Source organism: Acinonyx jubatus, chromosome C2 (assembly GCF_027475565.1).
Source record: "Acinonyx jubatus isolate Ajub_Pintada_27869175 chromosome C2, VMU_Ajub_asm_v1.0, whole genome shotgun sequence".
Lineage (NCBI taxonomy): Eukaryota > Metazoa > Chordata > Mammalia > Carnivora > Felidae > Acinonyx > Acinonyx jubatus.
The window spans coordinates 61,084,588-61,107,921 of NC_069384.1; the positions used below are offsets into that span (position 1 = coordinate 61,084,588).

Genomic DNA, 23,334 nt, shown 5'->3' on the forward strand with positions numbered 1-23,334 from the left:
ACTGATGAAGACTTGGTGTAACAATCCCTTTTTCATCATGATATTGGAGGACATGGAGAGAAATGTAATAACAGCTTGTTCCCTGCTCAATTTCTCATTTTAATCGTGCAACTCCGTATTATCAGAACCGATGTCTATCGACAGAGAAGACTTAAGAATGGATGAGTTTCATTGAGCTTTGGCTTCTGCTCCAGGCAAGAAAGACATACAGGTGGAGACATACAGAAAGACATACAGGTGGCTTAATACCCATTAAGCCAGCTACTTCACTCTTTGCATGTAACTTGAATGCTCTGGGGCTTCAGGTTAAGAACTACAGGCCTCTAAGCACTTGATAAAGAGATTTAGAAAATGAAGAGTCTAATAGTATAGACTCACATAATTACAGCGGGGCTAGGTTCTGTCCCTAGGACCACCTAGTGGAACAATGGGGGCATGGCACGTTTGGCACATACCTGGTGTCATCCCGGTACCACTCAAAGTCAGGCGCAGGCACTGCTGAGGCCTCGCATTTGAGTGAAGCTTTCCGTCCTGTGGTGGCTTCATTGCTCTTGGATTCTGTGATAGTGGGAGGATCTGGAGAAAAGACGGGGGCACAGTTTACATGAAAGTCAGAGGGTGCTGTGGAATTTCCATGCAAGAAGGAATCAGAAAGGACAATCTGATTGGAGAGCTGCACGAAAGGAAGTCTTAAAATCCTCATTTACAAGAATTTTGTGATCACCTGAATGAATGGGACTGATCACTAGAAAACTAAATAAAATGAGAGATGATTAATGAAACTGTGGACTTGCTTTTCCTAAATGGGACGCTTAACAGGGTTTTATGGCAATGGAATAGGATTTCTGTCTCCCTCCTTCAATAGACCAACAATTATTTCAACCATGGATTATAATACTTACATCATTTTTTTTCTTTTCATAAGTTAAGTGGTGATACTAAAGGTCTTGGGATTTCAAACATATAATCTGAGCGTTTTTCTTGTTCATCATCATTTTTATTGTCATTATTGTCACAGTTTGAGATGGTGGTAAGAAGTTTGATGAAAGTAATTGGGGGCTAAAATTCTCCCAACCCAAGCTTAGCCTGATGATCGTTGCAGGAATTCAGAAAAACAAACACACGAATGAACAAAATTGTGTTAGATGATTACCTTTTTTTCTCCTAAGAGTTCCCTTATCGCCATGACCCAAGTACATTGTGCTTTTGTGTGTGAGTGTGCAGTTTGAGGTCTACCCTGCCGCGTGTCCGTTTTCTGTGCTCTCTGGCAGTTGTACACTTGATATGTGCTGCTTCGAACTGGGTCTGCAAAATGTGTAGCAGGCTTGAAATAAACTCAGAAGCACATCTGATATCCTAATTTGCCACGATTCTTTCAAACAGTCCTTCAGAGGGCGGAATGAGTGTTTACAGGGATGTGTGACTGAGCTGGGATGGTAGGCTCAAGCTCCGGGCTTGATGATGTTGCATTTGTGCGGGTTATGGACCTTCAAGGAGAAAAGTAGTTTTCGGTCCAAAGGTCATCTGCCAGAAAATGGTAGGCTGGCTGTGCACACAAGTCAAAAATAGAGCCGAACAATCTGTTTAGACTTTGTAGAGGAAAAAGCTTACTTAGGGAAATTAGCAAAGAAAACTCTAGTAACACAAAATCCATTTAAATTTCTGCTCTTTAGCACTTGGTTCAGCTCACTCATTTCTGAATTTTGTCTTCATATTCAAAATTATTTTCCAAGTTTCCCGTCTATGGAAGACTCTGCTCTTCTTAGTTAAAAAGGATGCACAAAAGCATCAGGTTAGTGTGCAGTTTTCTCTCCCAGTTCATTTTTACATCAGCTTGGACATCTTTAAATCACTGCCAGAGAGAGGAGGAGTTAAAGCATGGTTAGACAAGCACCTCCAGCCCATGTGCAGACAGGTGTGCCAGAGTGGGTGGTAGTGGCTGTTCTGTTTTAGACTTACCTGCTCAACTTTGTTTGGCACAAAAAAGCAGTCTGATGAGCAGAAAAGAACCTTGGATTGGAAACTAGGGGTCCTGGAATTTAATTTCAGTTTGGTTGTGTGGCCCTCCCATCACACAATTTATCTTACTGAGCCTTGGTTTTATTACCTATAAAATGAGGGAACCACACTTTAATGACCTATAGTATCCCTTCCAGCTTAAAAACAAAAACAAAACAAAACAAAAACCCAATTCTAGTGAAAACTGCCTATCTTTTACAAATGGGCAGTTAGTATCATTACGACCTAAGTCTATTTTCCTACCCATAACTCATTTAGCCCTTAAATTACTAACTTTCAAAATTGTAACTCATTTATCTGTTCCATGGGTTAGGAGTCAGGACAGTCAGAAACAGGAAACCTGAGGTCTGATTTTGACTCTTCTCTTAAATAGAACTGTGGCCGGGACAAGTGTCTGCACCAGTTTGAGCTTTTTCTTTCTCATCTTTTAAAAGAAAGAGTTAGCTTAAAAGGATCCCCAAGATTCCACTTACAATTCTTTCATTCTATGTTTGGTTATATAGATCATTAGAGTCCATTAGTTCAAAAGAAAATGGAGGGGTGCCTGGGTGGCTCAGTGGGTTAAGCATCTGACTTTAGCTCAGGTCATGATCTCGTGGTCTGTGGGTTTGAACCCCACGTTGGGCTCTGTGCTGACAGCTTGCAGCCTGCTTTGGATTCTGTGTCTCCCTCTCTCTCTGCCCCTCCCCCACTGGCTCGCGCGCTCTCTCTCTCTCTCTCAAAAATAAATAAATAAACATTTAAAAAAGACAATGGAATAATTGGTGGTAGTTGTATTGGTGGGGGAGGTATTTGTATAGAGATAGGGCATAGAATAGAGGTTAAGAGTTTAGATTTAGAGTTTGATAGATGTGAGCCCAAATCCAGGTTCTATCCCTCACTGTCCTTCCTCCTTATAGAAGATAGTACTTTATCTAGAGTTACATTTCTTCAATTTCCTCATCTATATAATGCTGGAACCAGAGGCAGGGAGGTCCACTTCGAGATTACTGAAGGAAGCCAAGATAGCCTGCGCTAGGTTTGTGATAAAGGGGCTGGACGAGAATGGGCAGATTTGCAATGGAAAGGTATGGAGCCTCAGAACTGACAAGAATAGGGGTGCCTGGGTGGCTCAGTCAGTTAAGTGTCTGACTCTTGATTTCGGCTCAGGTCATGATCTCATGGTTGTGAGATCACGCCCTACGTCAGGCTCTGTGCTGAACGTACAACCTGTTTAAAATTTTTTTTTTTTACATTTATTTATTTTTGAGAGACAGAGAGAGACACAGCACAAGTTGGCGGAGAGGCAGAGAGAGAAGGAGACACAGAAGCCGAAGCAGGCTTCAGGCTCTGAGCCATCAGCACAGAGCCCGATGGCATGGCTCGAACCCACAAACTGTGAGATCAGGACCTGAGCAGAAGTCGGACGCTTATCCGACTAAGCCACCCAGGCACCCCATGTATAGCCTGTTTAAAATTCTCTTCCTCTAGCCCTCCTTCCCCTCTCAAAAAAAAAAAAAATGACAAGAACCTATGTAAAGGAGGAGTGTCAAAGGTAACACCCAAGTTTCTGGCTTGGGCATCTAAGTGATGCCATCTTCTGAGAAAGGATATGTCAGAAGAGACATAGATGGCCACGAATGAATGCTAGTTTCCCATCCTCACCTCTTCACAGAATCAGGTTGTTAAGCTGCCAGTGACTCCCTCCACAGTTTGCAGCATGCTGGCCAGAGAGATAATCTTGCTTGTGATTCTACTGCTTTAATTTCTCAGTTTGTAAAATGAGTTTGAACCAGTGTTTGTGAGTTTCTGGAGCCACATTGCTATGAGTGACAAATCCTTGATGATGTCTACCTTTTTGCTAAACCAGCATAATCTGGGCCCAATTACACGCTGTCCATTTCCTCCACCTCTGGCACTCATAGCTGTGGCACCTCAATGTAATAATGCCATGATAAATGGCTTCCAGACCTTCCACCATGGGACCAGGGATGCAGGTCCCAGCTGTACAGTTTTGTGGGAGAGTTCTTCCTTGCCCTGGATGTTTCCTTCTGTGTGGTGGGAGCTTATTTCACTTCTTGCTCTGGGACCCAGAAGGAAGAAATGATTTTGAGTGAAAAATTTGGGAAGAATAAATGAGGTTTCTTCAGCTCCTCTCTTTCCTTGCTTCCTTTGCAACCAAGCTTCTGGCAGGGAACAGGGCTTCCCTTCTGCTTCTCCACAAGAAAGTCTTACCAGGACTGTATCCTTCCTACTCTCAGGTGAGTAGGCCTGCACCATTCCAGGGCTGCTGCCATGACTGGGGAAATAAGTTGTCCACACTAAGTACTACATCTTCCCATCTTGATCTCTAACAATGGGGGCCAGTGAGTCTTCCATACATCTTTACTTATTTCTCAATTTGTTCAGAACCTGAATAACTAAGTAGTAAGTTATTTATTAGCCCCTCAGAGATGCCAGCATGGGAAAAGTGGCAGCGAATTAGGGTTGAACACTTTTAAGTGCACTAATTTTGGGATAGGATGACATTGGTCAATTACAAAGGCCAAACACTCGCTTCTTTCCTTGAAAATCTAAGAAATTTCTCCTACCAAGAAAACTTCACAGATAATGATAAATGTATGAAGAACTCATTGTTCCTAATATTTCTCAGATGACACAATGGTACAGGTCTGTTCACTCATGGCTTATTGGAATGAACATTTCAAATTCATTTGTAATGAATCCTGTATAGGTGAGACTAAGAAAAATTGTTATAAATCACATTGCAGCATGCCTGGTGTAGTTAAAATAATAGATGTCCATGCTCAAAATATCATTATAATAAAAATTAAATGTGGCTTAATAAAAATGCTGCACAGAGGTCCATTGTAATCCTTTATGTGATTTTAGAGTAGCCTACAATTTTCAAAGGACTCTTCCAGTTTTCATTACTTAAAAATTCTGTTAATAAGGACTTTCTTTTTCTTTTTTTAATGTTTATTTATTTTGAGAGAAAGAGAGAGCACACGTGCAAGTGTGAAAGGGGCAGGGAGAGAGGGAGAGAGAGAATTCTAGGCAGGTTCTATGCTGTCAGCACAGAGCCAGACATGGGGCTCCATCTCATGAACCATGAGATCATGACCTGAGTTGACACCAAGAGTTGACACTTAACTGACTGAGCCACCCAGGTGCCCCAGGACTTTCTTCTTCTTATATCACTAATAACAAGAGTCTTTCAATTAGAATGAATAGGATGACAATGACAATGGCTTGGCAAACAGAGTATCATTTATTTAATCATCCTAAATTTTGGAATAATAATATAAAAAGAACAAAATTCTTAGTAAAGATCTCAATTTGTGAGCATTTACCACGTGTTAGCACTTTTCTAGGCTTTAGATGTTCTTTTTATCCAAATAGTAGCTGTTGGAGGTAAGGATTATTAACCCTAGTTTATAAATGAGAAGACAGATATACAGAGGGTTAATAACTTGTCCAAATTCACATAGCGAGAATTTGATGGAGTTTAGATTTGAACCAATGTTTTGAAGCTCATGCTTTGACCTCTCTGGGCTTCCATTTGAATGAGTTCCTTTAAAAAGAAATGAATTCCTGGGGCACCTGGGTGGCTCAGTCAGTTAAGTGTCTGACTTTGGCTCAGGTCATGATCTCATGGTTTGTGAGTTTGAGCCCCGCATAAGGCTTTCTGCTGTCAGTGCAGAGCCTGCTTTGGATCTTCTGTCCCCCTGTTTCTCTGCCCCCTCCCCGCTCATGTGCTCATTAGCTCTTTCAAAAACAAATAAACATTAAAAAAAAAAGAAAACACTGATTAAAAAAAATAAATAAATAAAAAGAAATGAATTCCTAATAAGGAAAAATACCACTTAGGGGAGCATAATGGTAGCTTAAAAAGTAAATGTTCTACATCTGCTTAATATTAAAGGGTACCAAAAATAGCAGAACATGCAGTACATAGTAGGTATAAACCTGCATTAGAAATTAGGAGTTGTGGGCTCAATTTCTGCCTGTGCCACTTAGGTTGTCATCTCCTAGAGATGACATGTTGATCTCGTGGAGCCCCTTACCTCTGAATGTAGATGATGGCCCCTGTGATCTGTCTCACAGTTTTGACGTAAAGATCAAATGAAATCATGTATATGAGAGCATGCTTAATACTTGAGGTGATTACATTTATTATTATTACTATTATTATTATTGAGAGAGAGAGGGTGCAAGTGAGTGAAAGGCAGAGAGAGAGAGAGGAGAGAGAGAAGTGGGGCTCACCCAAAGTGGGGTTGCGTGACTTGAACTCACAATCTGTGATATCATGACCTGAGCTGAAGTCAGTTGTTTAACCAACTGAGCCACCCAGGGGTCCTACATTTATTATTTTTATTACTATTATTCACATGGTAGTTTAGAAGGAAAGAGGGCTTTGGAGTTAGATCTTGGTTAGAATCTCAACTCTATCTACTATTCACAAGTTCTTTGATTTTGTGGCCAAGAATGCTTATATTCTCTAAGCTCTGTTTTTGTCCTCTCTGCAGAGGGATAATCTGATTGTCTTCCCAGGTTGGTGTGCAATGGTAGACCAAGGGGGGAGGAGCAGAAAATGTAGGCGATAAGAAAGGTACTGTCTCCAAAGAATTTAGAAACAATAATAGAACTAACCGAAAGTTGTCTTTTTTTGTTGTTGTTAAATCACCATGGTCCAGTAATACTAAACCAAACATACTAAACAATGTCAGTGATAAAGTAAATACTCCTCTTTGCTGGGGCAGGTCAGGCCCAATATACCTCCCTCCTTGGTTAGCCACTGTTGATGTGATGATTACAGTGAATCATACAAAATTTCTAACAGTCTTGGTACACTGAAGGAATTCAGAAAATTATGATTCCTGTTCACATTGCAAAATTATGGTGGAAGATTGCAGTACTCTGGATTCTTACTGAATATTTCCTCTGAAGGTCCCATAATAGAGTCATGAACATTAGGACATGTGCTTACTGAAACTATCCCCAATATAAGAATAAGCATTTCCATTGGCATGGAAAATGAATAGCTATAGCTATGAATATCCAGAGAAAGTAGCCAGTCTGGTTCCATGTTGAGCAGTTATTTTCCTAAAGTCTCATCATTAGGTGATTTTTGAATCAAAGCACTGAAGATTTCAGTTAAAATACATGTATATTACCTGGAGACAATGGATGTCTGCAATCCCAACTATGGGCTCTATGGTAGGTAACCTCTGCCCCTCTAATAAATGGCTATCAAACGTAAGGGTGAGCTTTAGAAATGCCAGCATCCATGTCCCCCAGCATGTGTGTTGGGTAGCTCTGGATACCAGTGTGGAGGCAGAGCTGAGTTCAAAGAGAAGTAAGTAGAGGAAAAAGAAGTTATAGCATGATAGTGTGAACCTGATTGGAGACATAGTTGTGGGAAGGTGGAAAGTAGGAATATTAGCTGGTTAATGGGATGGAAGGAAGGTTTGAGAGCTAGGGGCAGCTTTGGAGAAGAATTTCTGCGGAAATAGGAAAAGATTTCAGTACAAGAAGAGTCCAAATAAACTTAACAGTCTGCTTTTATTGAACATTTACTATGCACAAGATGTTATCCTCAGGACATTGGGCACTAAGATGAGGTAAACCCATAAGTAGTTACTTTTAATACACTGTGAGAACTGAAATTGAAGGCTTACACATAGAATCTGCTAGGAGAGGCTAGTTGTCCCTAGGGCTGGTGTCTGGAAGAAATTAGCAGCTGTACTGTAAGTAAGATACAAGAAGCCAGAAGTCCTGTCTATTGTACTAGTAATAAGCTTATTTAGTTGAAGAGATTTCAGGTCAATAATTTAGCTTCTGAAACTCCAGGACCTCTTACTACTTAGAAAATAGATTTTGCATGTCAAATGGCTATATGTAATGCTATAAACCAACTGTGGAGAAGGATTATCCAAGAGAAGCAAAAAGGAAAGACGGTAGAATCCAGCTTATGAGGTAAACAGGACAAACTGTTGTTGTCTACAGCTCTTGTTTAGTGCTCTAGGATTTCAGTGCCCTGCAACAAATATATGTTGGCAACTGAGTAAATGAATCAATGAAATGCTCATAGAAGAAAATTGTCAACATTGGGATTTTTTTTTGCAGTGGTACTCAGGGTCTGTTTCATTACAATAATCTATTCAGCCACTATTTATCTTAGCCGTCCTGATCCCCTGAACTAAGTCCAAGCCCTGCGTTTTGAAAAGGAAGAGGAATCCATTTAAATAATGGGACACTTTCATACCAGGTAGGCTCAGATCAAGTGATGAAGGTAAACACTGGATTTTTCACAGTAGGAACAAGTTCTGCTAGCCAGACCTGATTCTGTAATTTAATTTTGGGAGTCTTCATCTACTTAATACAACTACATTTAAATAGGACAAATTGTATGAACAGACCAACAGGTACAATGGCTAGTTGTTTTAATGTAATATAAACATAGCTTATGAAGTGTTGGTAAAAAGGTGATCACAAAGGAAATTGATACTAAACATATTTTCCCATATGTGACTGATATCATTCGCAAAGTTTGGAGAAATGTTACAAAAGCAGAGTTTACCTATGAGTTTTTTACCTACTCACTCAGTAAACATTCACTTAGCAATTTTTATAAGGTCAGGCATGTGCCAGGTGCTGCTGGTTAGGACATACAGGATGTTTAAGCTCATTATAAATCTCCGTGTGATTTGTTATTAGGTATATTTTCAGAATCTTAAGGTTCTGCCTATATTCTTCCATGGTTCACTCAACACTAGGAAAAGCTCACATCTTCATAAAAGCCTTTCTTGAAAATTATCAGTATTTTCTGCTGCTCTAAGTTACACTATGGGGACAGTCAAAAAGGAGCAATGTCAGACTAATTGTGCTAATAATAATAGGGCCCGGGCGGCTGGCTTTGATCTTGGGAACCATCTGCAATGCAGACCACTTTGATGTTTCACACAATGGAAGCATAAATATTTTCTATGTACTCCATGATTGGACTTTCAGAAATCTAATTAAGATGAAGGTCAATTAAGAGAAAATGAAATCTTAACTCTAAAAGTCAGAGAAGAGGTGGAAGATGATGGCACGGCTCTGTGTACATAAAAGAACCTAACTAACCTAATTATAAACTTATATAAACACCCAGAGAAATTGCCTTTCATGTGAAAAAAAGGTCCTAAAGCATTTTATAACATTGAGATCATTAATGTGTCTTTGAAACACACCCAGCACTGAAAAAGAATGGTAATACTGGCATTTCAAAACTCTATTACTAAAAAAAATCGCAGACAGCTACAGGATAAAAGCACTTCAGAGCTCATCAGATGTACCCCTTGCTTCTTGGAAATGATTTCCATAAGTGTCTATGGCAGAGTCCTAGGTATTGGATTCTTCTAGGTATGGTGTGAAGGAGATTTCACTGTTTGTCTCAGAAGGCTGCAAGGTTAAAACAGGGCATTGGGAAATGGTGTAGCCCAGTGTGGACCAGGTCACCTTAGGCAAGTTTCCTCACCTCTTTATGCCTCAGTTCCCAGAATTTTAAAGTCAACCTAATGATATTTTTCTCAGGAGTTTACTGTGTGAATTAAATGACAAATGTAAACCCATTAGTCCAGTGCTGCACGTGGTAGGTATTAAGAATTGAAAACTCCTTCTCTTCCTCTTTCTCCTGAGAGCATGGGCTTTAGAATCAAATGGGCCAGAGTCTGAATCCCTTTTCTTACACTTGCTTTCACACTGGAAAGGCAATTTTTACCTCCTGGGGCTTCTGTGTCTCAAACCCTAAAATGGAGTCTATTATGTACACCATGACAGGGACTTAATTTGGACCACTGGTATATAGGTAACTGCATGGAGGACTTAAGATAATGGAAAGTAACTTGTCATGGTCTGAAGTGTATCTTCAAATGTGGGTCAATGTGATTGTGCATGTGTCTCTGTATGCCTTTGTGCTTGCATGTGCATGTATGTGTGTTATATGTGGATATGTATATATGGGTGTGTAGGGTATGTATTTGTGTGTGTGTGTGTGTGTGTGTGTGTGTGTGTGCATAGGAGGGAAGAAGTGTTAGGACATCCCTTTGTTCCTGTCACTAGCCACAATTGTGTGATGTGGCAACTTGAATTTGAGTGATGTGAAAAGTCACTCTTAACTGAACAGGGTAAACGAATTCTCTTTATTCCTTTGCTGGGTGACACACATCATATGGATCCACCCCCACCCCCTGTCTTTTGAACTACATCTAAGGATCCTTTCATCTGAGAAGTTCAAAGTATGCCCATTACCTATGCATCTTAGTGAAATCTTCGTTTCTAATGCCCATACTTTGGGACAAATAGATAACCAAATTAATTTATCAGGTATCCCTAGTAGCCATCGGGGACACGTGATATCTGACCAGTGACTTGAATTTATTCTCAAGGCCAATGAGCTAAACAGCAGAGGGTAGGTTATTCCCTTCTGACAAACAATGCAATAAGATAGAAATTCCAGTTTAAGCAGATATGAATTGTTTCTTTTTCCAAGGTGGTATGACCTTGTTCTCCACAAAGACCAGAATAGTGATTGCCAGATATGCTAGTGCTGTCTGATCATGTTTTCTTAATTCTGTAGTCTGAGTAAAAGACAGACTGTATTGTTAAATGCATTATGGGTTATATTTAGAGTTGGTAGAGTTGATTTATCAAATTCAAAGGCCACGTCCTGCCCTTGGATATGTCCAATGTATAAATGTGTATCCCTGACCAGAGGCGTGTCTGCTTGAAATGCAATGTTCTTTTGCTAATGGGATCTTTAGAGCTTGCTAGTGGTGGAGGTGGGCCCTGGGCACACTGCACCTGCTGGCTTTTGCCATACTCACAGTTCACAGTGACCTTGACTTGTTTGACATCCGCTGAAGAGACTTCATTGGCAGCTTTGCACTCATATTTGCCTGACTGCTCCCTGGTGATGCCGAGGATCTCCAGATATTCTTCTTCTCCTTCAAATTCTCTCCCTGAAAAACGGAGATTTGCATGACTGTTTTTTAGGTTTACAATGTGCAGCAGAACCCCTATTTTTTTTTCCAGAAGCAGAAAATACACATGGATTTTTAATACTTTGACAATGTATTTGTCGGAGGTAACGTTCCACAGAAGCAGACCCCACCCAAGACAAAGAGTCACATGAAAGTGATTCTGGAGGAAGTGTTCTCAGGAAAAACCAGTAGGGAAGTAGGAAAATGGAATCTCGATGAGAAAGAAGCCACGAGAGGGTAGAGGTCACATCCCATACAGGACAACTTGGCTTAATCCCTCAGGGAGCTCTGGGGAGAGCACATACCCCACCTAAAGTTGTCCTGACCAAAAGTCAGGAAGCTGGAGTGTTAATGCATCTACACCCATGAGGGGGACAGACATCCACCCATCAGTCATTGGTTAAGGGCTCAGAACAAAGTGGGAGTTGGGGGCAGGTGCACATGGTTGTAAGGGCTCAGAGGCACTACTGTTGAAGCACTGATATCATCAATTACACCATACAGCAAAGCACTCTTCCCACCAGTTGTTAGGACAAGTGGCTTCCTTTCGAGAAACTGTCACTCTTCTCCCTTAGATTATGAGGAATTCTGTTCACAAAGGTCATGTTCAAAACCCTGTCTTGCAGTTATGGTTTCCTCGCTCAGTATCAAACTACATCATTACTGAGGCTTTCAGGCTATGGACCAGATCCATAAGAATACACCGCTGATGCTGTGCTTTGTGACAGACTGTGTCACATGGGCGTGAGTGGTAGGGAGCTCAATATCGTTGGCTTAATCAGTTAGGATTAGGGGTCTGGAGGCCTTTTTGGACAGTCCCACAAAGTTGGATGTGTCCATTTAGTAATGAAATTTCAAGATAGGCAGCCTTCTTTAACGCCCCTTATGTGGAGCATAATTGATTAAATGAGTTTCTTCCTGGAGAGGGATGGGGTGGGGAGATGAAGAAGGGGAGGGGAGGAAAGGGAAAGGGAGGAAAAGAAGGTGAAGAAGAAAGGGGATTGAGCAGGGAAAGAGGTTGGCCAAAAAAGCCAATGGACTTTAATTCTGGCTAAATTGAACCCTCCTCACCCTAGATTACAAATCCCACTGCTGTCAGGTTAAGACGGAACAGCCTGGGAGCCTGCTAAAGGACACCGTCCTGCCCCTGTGAAGAAATCTTGCTCCCGGCCATCCTACACTAAATGGTACCAATTAATAGCTTTGCACAAATGCCACAAGCTGTTTTCCTTTTTTGGAAATTCCCCAATGGCCAAATCAACATAACAGACAACTAGCACAGAGACAAATTCACTGCCTAAATATGTCAGCCAAACCTGTTAACTAGACTCCCAATAGAACATAGGGCTTCTTTGATAACATCCTATAACACAACTGTCAGCCAAGCTTCGAGTCTTCTGTCAATTGTCACTATCACTAGTACTGAGGAAACTATGCAATCTCAACAATAAAGGACAGTAGTTATATAGAAATATATGGTTCTGGTCCTGCACATTATCTAGCACATGCTTCTACTGAAAATGTCTTAGAATTAGTCTATTAAGTAAATAACTGCGTATTATCTGTAAAAGATTTTTTTCCTCTGTGTTTTCACCTTTCTTCTTCTCCACATTTAGGCAAGCAGTCAGATGTGACTTCACATGCCACAGAAGTAGAATATGGTAGGAAAGAAAACAGAAATCTTAGGAAGGGTAATAGTCCACTCTATTGGGTGAGCCGGTAAGAATTTGGACTTGGAGGAAAAAAAATTCATTCCTACGTACTTGCAACTATGGACTTGAGAGTCACGCCAGCTAATTGATGCTAAAATCTTGTAGCCAAATACAAATACCCTGAAGACAAATGGTAATGTTGACAACTGCAGGCCAAAATAGGTGTAAACTCATTAAAAAATCTGGAGTGCAGAAGTGGGATTGACAGTAAGACAACATTACTGATTTTGAGAATCATGGTGGATCGTAATGAAAGAGGGTTCAAAACGATATCGGAATGGTGTAGGATTTCCCCCATGCCCTGCCCCCACACCCATCAACCTCATTCCTGAGTAGGTACTGAGCTGTCAGTGAAAGAGAGAACAAGTGCAGTCTTCTTAGAGATGGCTAACAACACTGAAGTATTTTTTGATTCCCATGAAATACCTAGAAATGGTGGGTAGTGAATCCCTACCTTGCAGTTTGAATTTCTGAAAGATATAAACCTGTTCCAGGAGAGGGAAAGATGACTTTTAGCAGTACAAATGAAGGCCCTACAGGTTTGGGAAGGTGGCACCTGTGAGAGTAAACATTAAGATGAACCAGAGAAAATAAAGTGGTGTTTATTGGGTTTTGGACCTGGGATTCTTACATGCCAATGTAGGTATTAATAATCCAGTCTTTCCAGGTAAGTAGATAATAAAACAGATCCTCATCAGATGAATTTTCAATCCCACATCTCCAGGAAGACTTACCCCCAATACCACCTGAAGATGAAAGGGAGTTTCTCTTATGGGCCCCAACCATAAGGCAGGATGATCATTTGCTTCTCCCATGATAGCTCTGCTCTACTCTGATGACTGCCTCATTCCCCAGCACACACATACACAGCTGCTTCACTAGAGTGGGGAGTCTCAGTGTGCAAACCAAATACAGGCAAGAGAAACTGGCTGTTCTTCCTTCATCTAACAAGCTTGATAAGAATTTAAAATATTAAACAACACCTCTGGAACCTTCTTGTCATTCTTCCTTGACCCCTTGGATCCTTCAGCTGAAACTTTTATACTGCCTACCACCTCTTGCTCATCTATTTTTCTTACACCCACAGGAGACTTTGCCCACAACACATTATCTGTCCTACTTCACTTGAACACTTCTTATTAATCCATAGTGATCTGAGAGGAAATGGGAGCTTTTCTGTTGCACAGAATTTGGCTCATATTAGTTGGTGGAGTTAGCTGAGCTGAATTAAGAAACACAAGCAGAAACTAAAGTCAGAGTCAATAAATCATATAGCTTAAGAGAATTCAGTATCGAAAGGTAGCTCAGTATGTCTATAGGAGAAGCTAGTATATCAATCCACTCCTTTTAATGATCCTCACAGAGTACTCTTTTACTGGGGAAGAAAAGGTATGCTGAATCTTCTGCTGTTGAAAAGCCGGATGGGGCATCTCTGGCCATGTCCTAAGGATGTATTTGCTGTGTGGAGTTATTGCTTCAAAAGAAGGTATGGCAATACTAACAGAGCCCCCAGGTGGAAACAGTCACCATGACCAACTGCAGTTTTTTGTTCAAAGCATGGAGTACATGTTGTTAATCTCGAGTCAGAATTCTAAAATGCCCTTGGATTCTCTTGCTCCTCTCCCTTTGCCCTTGTGGGTCTGTCCCCCTCAGGCCACCTTTCCCCTCCATGTTTTCAGTTCACTCTGACTAGCTGCTCTCAACCCAAGGGTGCTGTCCCCATTTCCCCTTTACTCTCTCAACCTTAAGAAGGCTCTGGGAATGGAGTGTGACACTTAACCTGTTGTTGAGTTCTCTGCTGGAATAAAGCCCTCTGGCTACAACGTGGGCCTTCCTCTTGTTCCTATCTATTACTTTCTGCCCTTGTATAAATGTTTACTTGAAATGCAAATTTCAATATTCTGGTATTTTAAACATCTCAACCTATTTCCACAAGCTTGCTCACGTCGCCGAGTGTTATATTTATTCCGGGATCTGGTGTTTAGTTTAAATCTCCCTTTGCTTAATGTGCTTTTGTGTCTCCTGGCAATATTCAGCTACCAGGCTAAATAACTTCTCGTCCTCCTCAGTGTATGCACCTTTCAAACTCTTGCACATAATTAGCATATCCCCTCTTAGTCACTGTTTACTCAAATTGTACATATTAGTTCTTTTAATATTTCTTCATAAGTCAGAAAGAAGGGCCTAGAGCTAATGGCAAGAGGAAAGTGTTCTCTTCTGTGCTCCCTAAAGCAGAGGCAAATCAACCAGGAATAATGCCAATTAAAGTATGCCAGGTGCCACCTTCTGAGTATAGCAGATTTAGAGTTCAGTGCTTTGGTGAATCATGGGGACTTCAGTGTTGACTGAACAAGTCATTTAGATTTCCAAGGTCAATCAGGCCTTTGTAAGCAAGCAGCCATTTAAAATTAAATATATTTCCATGGCACTGCTCTCTCTCCCTTTCTCTCCTTCCTCTCTCTCTCCCATTCCTCTCCTTCTCCTTCCCACATACACAGACGCATATAGACAAACAACTGTTTATTTACATATAACCATTCACTTGAACTTTTAGGAAACAGCATACAAATTCACTAACACCCAAATATTTGCTTACTAAACAGAGCAGGCCTATTCTTGAAAAATCTGCAGAGATGACAAGTGCCCTATTTGAAATATAAAAAAAAGAAAGACTACTATCCTAATAATCATTATGATATTTTTCTTTTCCTTTATTAGAGATACAGGAAATAAAATTTAGAAAACTTGTTAAAATTTGAGCATTTTAGGACTTTAAAAATGTAGAATTCCAAGGGTTTATACATGTTAGGAAATGGACAAATCATTTTTCCCCACTATTCTGAGAAGAATCTTAGTATAACATCCCGGTAGATCATTCTTTCACAGAAGGGAAGATGGGTTTGAAATGGGGTTGACATCTTCTTTGGCTCTTCTAAATTTGAATATTTACAAGTTGCTGTAAACACATTACCTTTAACATAAACACACATACAGATGAAGGAAAAGCAAAGAAGTGGAACGTGTCTTGCAAGGCATGTGTGTGTTTGTGTGGGCCTGTGGCTGGAAAGAAGAGTGAACAGGATGAGCGAAAGCAAGCTATGAACTTCCACCTCTAAAAATAAAAGAAAAAAAGGATTGCAAATCAATGATGCCATTTGAAGTTTCCTGTGCTAACTTCAAATGCTGTAACAAGTTTCTGTTCTTACAGTACGTTTCATGTTTTCTTTTCTTTTTTTTTTTCCTAAGGACATACTCACCTGTTCCTGTGTTTGCTTCCTTCCCTACTTTTTTTTTTTTTTTTTTTTTTGCACATCACGTTCTACACAAACATGCTAAAAAATGGGAGCGAGAAACCCTGGAAATATACCTATGATGGGGTTCTGTTTATATTTCCAGCCATGTCTCTCTCTAGGTCCTTTGAAGTTTGGTTGCTCAGCCTCACATCCCACCTGAGAGATCCTTTAGTATTTGACAGTGTTTCTGTCCAAAGGGTGAAACCACTTCTCATCCCACCTCTTACCGCCCACCCATCATGAGAGGGTTGAAGGGAGTGGTAAATGATCTGTGTCTGAAAGAAGACGGGTGGGGGCAGACACAGTCCTCAGAAGCAGCAATCATAGGAGAATAAGGAGACACAGGGAGGAACACTACATTGAAGAGACACAATGGTGATACAATAGGCATGATTTTAAAGAAGAGTTTGAGGATTGGAAATGAAAGAAGAAAGAGTTCTCTAGAGAATGAGGCATTTAACTATTGAGATATTGAGCTATAAGGAAAGGAAGGCGTTGGTTACTCTGCTGGAGAAATGTTCCCCATTTGAATAGGAAGACACAACAGGGTGTGGATTATGCAAATTGGCCCCATGCCTTCTGCAGCCCCAAAGGGTGTAGTTGGTACCCAGAAACCAGAGGCATGCACAATGTCAGGAAAGATTCACAACTGGCTTTGGCTCTATGAATGAGCATAAGCCAAATGAAGAAGAACGCCCTGGCATCATTTTTCTTGGCATCCAGAGAGATCCAATTCATTATGGTTTGTATTTTTGCTTTCACATACAAAAAATCAGCTAGCTGACAGTTTGAGCTCAGCATCCAGCCGGAAGCTGCCATCTACACATCCTTTTTATTCCTGGGGCATGACATTCTGTTATTGTACTCATACTTAACCATTACTTACCTCCTATTTGGTGTCAGTTTTTAGAAACGGTCCTGCCTTTCTAAATGCTAGGCTTGGAATCAAGATTCCCTACATTCTGTTTTTTCAGGGAAATTGTATTGATAATAGCTAATCTTCCATTGTAGGGACCACATCTGGTTTTGCTCATCATTGTACACCTCCCTATCGTGCAGCATGATGCTGGATGCTGGAGTGCTTCAGAAATATTGCAGAGTGACTGTTGAAGAAGCTGCTATTTAATAAACACATACTAGGCACTGTGCTAGGTGACTGAGATATTATCTCATTTAATTTGCAATACTGTGTTAGAGTGCTTACAGATGGAAATCCAGGTTTAGAGAAGACCCTAGAGGAAATTGCCCAGGTACATAATGTGATTAAGGAGAGCTGAGGTTCGAACCGGTCTGTGGGCTTCTGGAACCCATGTTTCTGACTAGGCATATCTACTTTTGTCGGTAGGCTGCCATGAGATGCTATAGTTAGCTGGACCCTTAGCTCTCATAAGCCACTCTATTTCTGTCTACTGAGTATCAAATGGGAGTTTGAGAATGAGAAATTCAGGGAGTTTCCAAAGCAATACAACTCAGTTACAGATAAAGAAAGTAAAAGATAGCCTTCAGTTTTTATAAGGGCTGTCCACTTAACTTCTTAATGAAAGAATCAAATGAAGCAATATATGAGAAAACAAGTTGGTAATTTAGAAGTTTAGCACCACCTACTTATTTATAGAGGTCCCACTGGTGCACACAAATGCCAGCAGCTAGCAAAGGAGCTACAGTGTAGAATGGACATCTGGTATTAGGAAAGACTTACTGGGAGAAGTGAGTTTGTAGGAAGCTGAAAAACACAAGTGCAGAAAACCAGGGCTGGCAAATTGTGAAAGGGTGTGGCAATCTGGTTAGCCTGCTTGAAATAGAGTTTTCCATGCAAGAGAAATGAGCATCATGCTGTGATAGCAGGACATATGCTAGGTTGTGAGGGGTGGTGTGCAGACTCTGGATTTACTGTTTGGTACCCCTGCATCTCAATGAAGGCTCAATGGAGCCTTCTGGCACCCTCAAGGTACTGATTAAAATGCCATTTTTTATCATTTGTTTTTTCCTTCCTTCTCTCTCTCCCTCTTCCCTTCCTCCCTCCCTTCCTCCCTCCCTCCCTTCCTTCCTTCCTTCCTTCCTTCCTTCCTTCCTTCCTTCCTTCCTTCCCTACCCCCTGCTCCTTCTTTCTTTCATTTCTGGAGAAAACATGGCATATAAGCATGGAATCCCATGGAAATTCTATTTATTTAAAGTCCTTTTTATACTTTTTATATCAATACCACTTACAATCAGTTCCTTGGTGCTGAATCCTAAAATGTTTTGTGATAAGCTGCCCTGTGAATTGCTATTGAGAGTGAAGATGGTTCTTCAGGGATGACAAATAGTCATCATCAATCTTGACTAATAGGCAGTGGCTTCCTGGAGCATGATGTTGAGAAAGATTTTGAGGCAGCGTCTGGGCTCAGTGGGAAAGAGTGACGTCTGTGAGGGCAGAAGAAAGGAATGTGTGACACATACTTGGACCTTTGCTTGCCCCAGGGTCTCTTGTAGTCCATTTGAGTTTTCTTAAGTACGAACAGTATTCTAATGCAGTGTGTATGTTGAAAGCTAATGACTTCCTGGGTTTGAATGCGATTGGCACCACTTGGGAAATTAGGAAGGAGTGCTTAACCTGGAGTGAAGATAATGAGTTACATTCTTCATGTGGTTGGTATCAGGTTTTCTTGGAACATCCTGGAGAGTACTTCCTTAGGCACCCAGAAATATGGAGTTGCTAAGAGCCTGGGGCTACATGTGGATTAAATGTGTAATATATACATTGGTGATAATTCAAACACTGTAGTAGAGGCTGCAGAAAGTTAGTATGATACAGCATGATGTCATAAAGCAAGGACTCACTGTCTTCATTTTTATTTTTCTACGGGTGCAAGAAAGAATAGGCAAGGAGGTAAAACCAGAAAAAAAGACCTCAGAAGAGTCCTTTGGAATAAAAAAAAAAAAAATTCCGCAGGCATCTGTTTTCTGGATGATTCCATAAGAAGTGGATGAGGAAGACCTTAGAATTGGTAGCCAGAGGCAGCAACGCCCAAGATCTCTCAGCATTGTCGTCAGAACTGTGGGTGTTACAGGACCTGTCATTAGCGATTCTGCCATGGCTGAGGATTAAATATCAGAAGAGATGAGAACAGCGGTTGCTGTTTTCAAAAGTCACATAAATCAATTGGCATTTTGTAAGTGAATGTGTTAAACGCAGCAGGGCAACTGCACTGTGGAAGGATTGCTAGGCAGAGTTTGCAGCTGCCACAGAAGCCTTAGAAAGGTAATTAAAACAAAGCAGGCGATAACCCCATCTGGCCCTCTGCCCTTTCATTACAGGCCTCCATGTTGCAGTGACCTCATTTGGGCTCACTCCCAAATCCTAGCCTCCCTTCTTCAGCTAGCCTCACTGCTGAATGAGCTGGTCGATCCAATTTAGAGAACTCTTCTTGCTTAAAGTCAATAAATAAGTAATGAAGAGAAAAGTGGAGTGAGAAGTGGGGGTGGGTCAGAAAAGGAAATAGTATAAGCGTGAACTAAATGGATGTTCTTAGAATATTCCCATTTAACATAAGGCGGGAGGCTCAGGGCTCCACACAAATAATCATAAGGAGTCTGGCAATTTGCTTCTTGTTTTTAGACCAAAACGTATGAACCAGGAATTACCCCCATCAACACTCCATTTGGGTTGAAGCCCTGTGTGTACTAGCACCCGCCCACCCCCGGCCCCCCAATCCTGGCCGGGGCTTTTGGCCTTTCAGGGAAGCAGATGGATCTCTGTGCGAATGGGGGGCCCAGCTGCAGTGTTGGGAGCACACACACTTAGAGGCGGCGTGGGTGAGCCTAGGGGCCAGCCGGTGCCTGCTCTGGAAAGCGGTGGCTCTCCAGGGCTGGGCCCACATACTCCTGGAAGGCTCCGAGGCTCGTGGGCCAAAGCTTAATAGGAAAACAGCAGCGATTTGTCTCCACTGCTATTTATGTTTCAAGCGCGTGACAGGCTGTCAGTGCAAGTGAGGGTCGCTAAATTTACTGCCTTTCAGATTACTGCCACAGTCTCCGACTTGACAAGTCACTTCATTTAAAAAGCACTGCGTGAGAATGTTTCCTCTACTTCTTTTTAAATAAAAACAAAGGCACAGAGAAAGGCCACCACGGAGGTTTAAACAGATGAAATGAGGAAAGTCCACCAGACTGTCTTAGCCTGATGGGAAGGCGCTACTTTCACAAATTCCCCTTAATTAAAGTGGCAGGTTGAAGGAAAGGGGTGACCCGGAACTTCTTGGTTTGACTGATTTGTGGACTGGATGATATTTTTATGATGGTTAATAAAATGAATTTTTATACCTGTTGAATTTGAATGCTTAAAGAATATTCAAGTGCAGATCCTTTCCAAACAACTGGATATAAATGAAGAATAAAACTACTTTTTTTTCCCTACACTTCATTTCTTTATTCATTTATTTTCTGAGGTTTTTATAAACCAAAGAAGATAACTCTAGACAAATAGAAAGAACTAACCATCGAGGGGGCAAAATAAGATGGGTACCTCCAAATGCTGAATAAGATTAATGATTCAAAATATAAATTTTTAGTAATAAAAGACCTGAATACCTAAAAATATATATGCAAGTGGGTTGTGTGTCTGAATAGCAAAATGTGGCTTCTGAAGTACGATTATAAATGGCAATTATAAGAACTAGGAAGTAGAAGAAAGAAAGTTATTCTCTCATGGAACTTACATTCTCATCAGGGATAAATACAGTTGAACAGCTCTGGAAGGCCTTGACTTTATTTCACATGAACGGAAAATGAATTAAAGGCTTTGCAAATTATATGTGAACTAGTTTCTGTTAAAAACTATTAATCATATTTTCATCAATGATTTTAAATGCTGCTTCTATTTACATTTTGGTTTATTTCTTGATTCTTTTCTGTTTCTTGCTTCTTTCTGTCTATGCTTGGGCTAGGCGCCTACTATTTTTATTTTTTAATTTTTAATCTATGTTGGGGGAGAGTGGGAGTTTTTATACCTGTTGAATTGCCATAACTTTTTTTTCTAAGAAGACTCTACACCCAACGTGAAGCTTGAACTCATGACTCTGAGATCAAGAATCACATGCTCTACCAACTGAACCCCAGGTACCCCGTACCATAGCTTTCAATACATTTTAATTAAAGCTATGCATAGTCATTTCTCAGAATTTTCATGATTGGTTCCATAGATTTTTTTCAGACGAACTTTAGAATTACCTTTTACATCAAACAACAAATAAATATTCGGTTTTTTGATTGGGTTTATATCAGATTTATAGGTTCACTCACAGAGATATAGCTTTATAATCTTAATTCTGTCTATCCAAGAATAAGATATCATATTTAAGTCCTTATTAATCTATCAATTGTTTTTTTCTTCCTAAGTCATGAGAATTTTGCATTAAGCTTATTCTAATATATTTTATATTTTATTATTCCTTTTTACGATTATGTAACTGGTATCAATAATATTTCTTTAAAAAAACCCATAGTTTTATATGTCAATACTGCAACCAAATACCTAATGAATGATCTTTCTCTTTTATTATTGTTAAAATGGTGTTGAAGCAACAGGCTATCGCTTGTTGAGAAAAAAAAAATCATTCTCATATTATTCACCAAAACAAATTCAGATGTGTCACATAATTTAAAATTAAAATGTAAACTGTAAGGATACTAAAAGAATAGACAATAATTTGATAAAACTGAAGAAGGTAATATCTTTGTAAGCAAGTTAGGAAACACAGAAGCCATAAAAAAAGAGATTAGTTTACATAAAAAGTCAAAATTTTTCCATAGTACAAAACTTTCATCAACAAAGTAAATACAGAAATGACAAGATGAAAAATTTATAATATAAATGACATAAAAGGGCCACATTTCTTCCAAAGTTGGAATTTTCAAAATCAGTGGGCTGGTTTGGTTATTTTGGGAGACAGTTTGACAATAGCGACTAAAGCCGAGGACATGCATACGATCCAGCAATTCCACTACTATGTTCAGTGATGTTCCCAGAAGCATTGGAAACACCCACATTGTGTAGAAAGTACATAAATTGTTACATATTCACATAATAAAATACCATACAGCAAAGAAAATGAATGGATGACAGCTGTAAGTGGCAATATGGACAATCTCCCAAACATAATGTTATGTGAAATGAATAGAGTATAAATCTCCTCTTATGAAAGTTGCAGACAAGAAAAACTAATCTATTTTTTTCAGAAATGCTGTATAGTTGTAGAATTATAAAAGTAAGCTAGGAAAGGATTATCACAACATATTTGCATTATTATCTCCAGTATTTATTAAATGCTTACTATTAAATGTCATGCTTTTCATAGATATGTATTCAGTTACTTAAGAAAATTTCATTCATGTAATGCCCTCTAGTCACTAAAAAGATATATTGATTATAGAATGCTAGTTATGGTTTATCTCTTTTGTGTTAAAAAAAGTTGTATTCACACATAAATACATATATTCATATATATGCTTTTTAACACAGTTGATTGTATATATACAGTGTCTGTATAATATTAGTGGTAGTCTTCTGGATTATGGAATCAGAAGGGCCAGGAGTGTGTTGTCAGGGAATTTCTCTTCATTTTTTGTCCTCCTATATTGCTTGAATTTTTGACATAAATCATATGTTACTTTTATATTAAGAGTTTTTTTTAAAAAATGGAATTGGATTTAATAACTTCAGTATAGAGGAAAGACATATTCACCCTTTTGGCTGTCTCCTCAGGGTAGGTTTCTCATAATGAAAAAGAAAATCTCTGAGATTTTTCTATTTCTGGCATAAGGAGAGAAGAATTAATACAGAAATAAGACACCGATACCAAATGACAGGAGGAATTACCAGCCAGGAGGTTGATTTATATAAAAACAGAACAATTCTCTAATTTGCTGGACAATAAAGAACTTTAGTGACTGTATGTGTGAACTGTCTGTTCTTCCCTAGCCTCTGTACTGGCTGACTGTTGCTGTTGAGGAATTGTGACCTGTGGGCCCAGCCCACTCTGCCCAGGAGCACTGAGACACAAGCCTGGCCTTCCTTAGAAGTTCTTTCCTCACTATTGAGAAGGGTTTGGCCCTCAGCACTGACCCTGAAGGCAGAAGGTATCTATATGCACACTCAGATACATTTTCTTTACCTGTTCTTCACTCTGCACAGCAGTTTGCTTGATTACCCTTCCATACTTGTCACTGGCACTGAGATTGCACTCCAGTCCCCAGGTGGGGCTAACATTGGTCTAAACCATAAATTTGGCCCATGATCTAGTTGTCAATGTCTCCTTTGCTCCAAGG

The 23,334-nt window shown here is 40.1% G+C and overlaps 1 protein-coding gene across 2 annotated transcripts in view; it reads right to left on the bottom strand.

Annotated features, from left to right (window-relative positions):
* LSAMP (limbic system associated membrane protein) overlaps positions 1-23,334 on the bottom strand; it is a 641,967-nt gene that overhangs the window by 38,797 nt on the left and 579,836 nt on the right. For both annotated transcript variants that reach the window (XM_027060896.2, XM_027060893.2), the window contains exons 4-5: positions 10,869-11,003; positions 456-576 (exon numbers count right to left, since the gene is read on the bottom strand). In XM_027060896.2, coding sequence (XP_026916697.1) covers positions 456-576; positions 10,869-11,003 — 256 coding nt within the window. The remainder of the gene's footprint in view (positions 1-455; positions 577-10,868; positions 11,004-23,334) is intronic.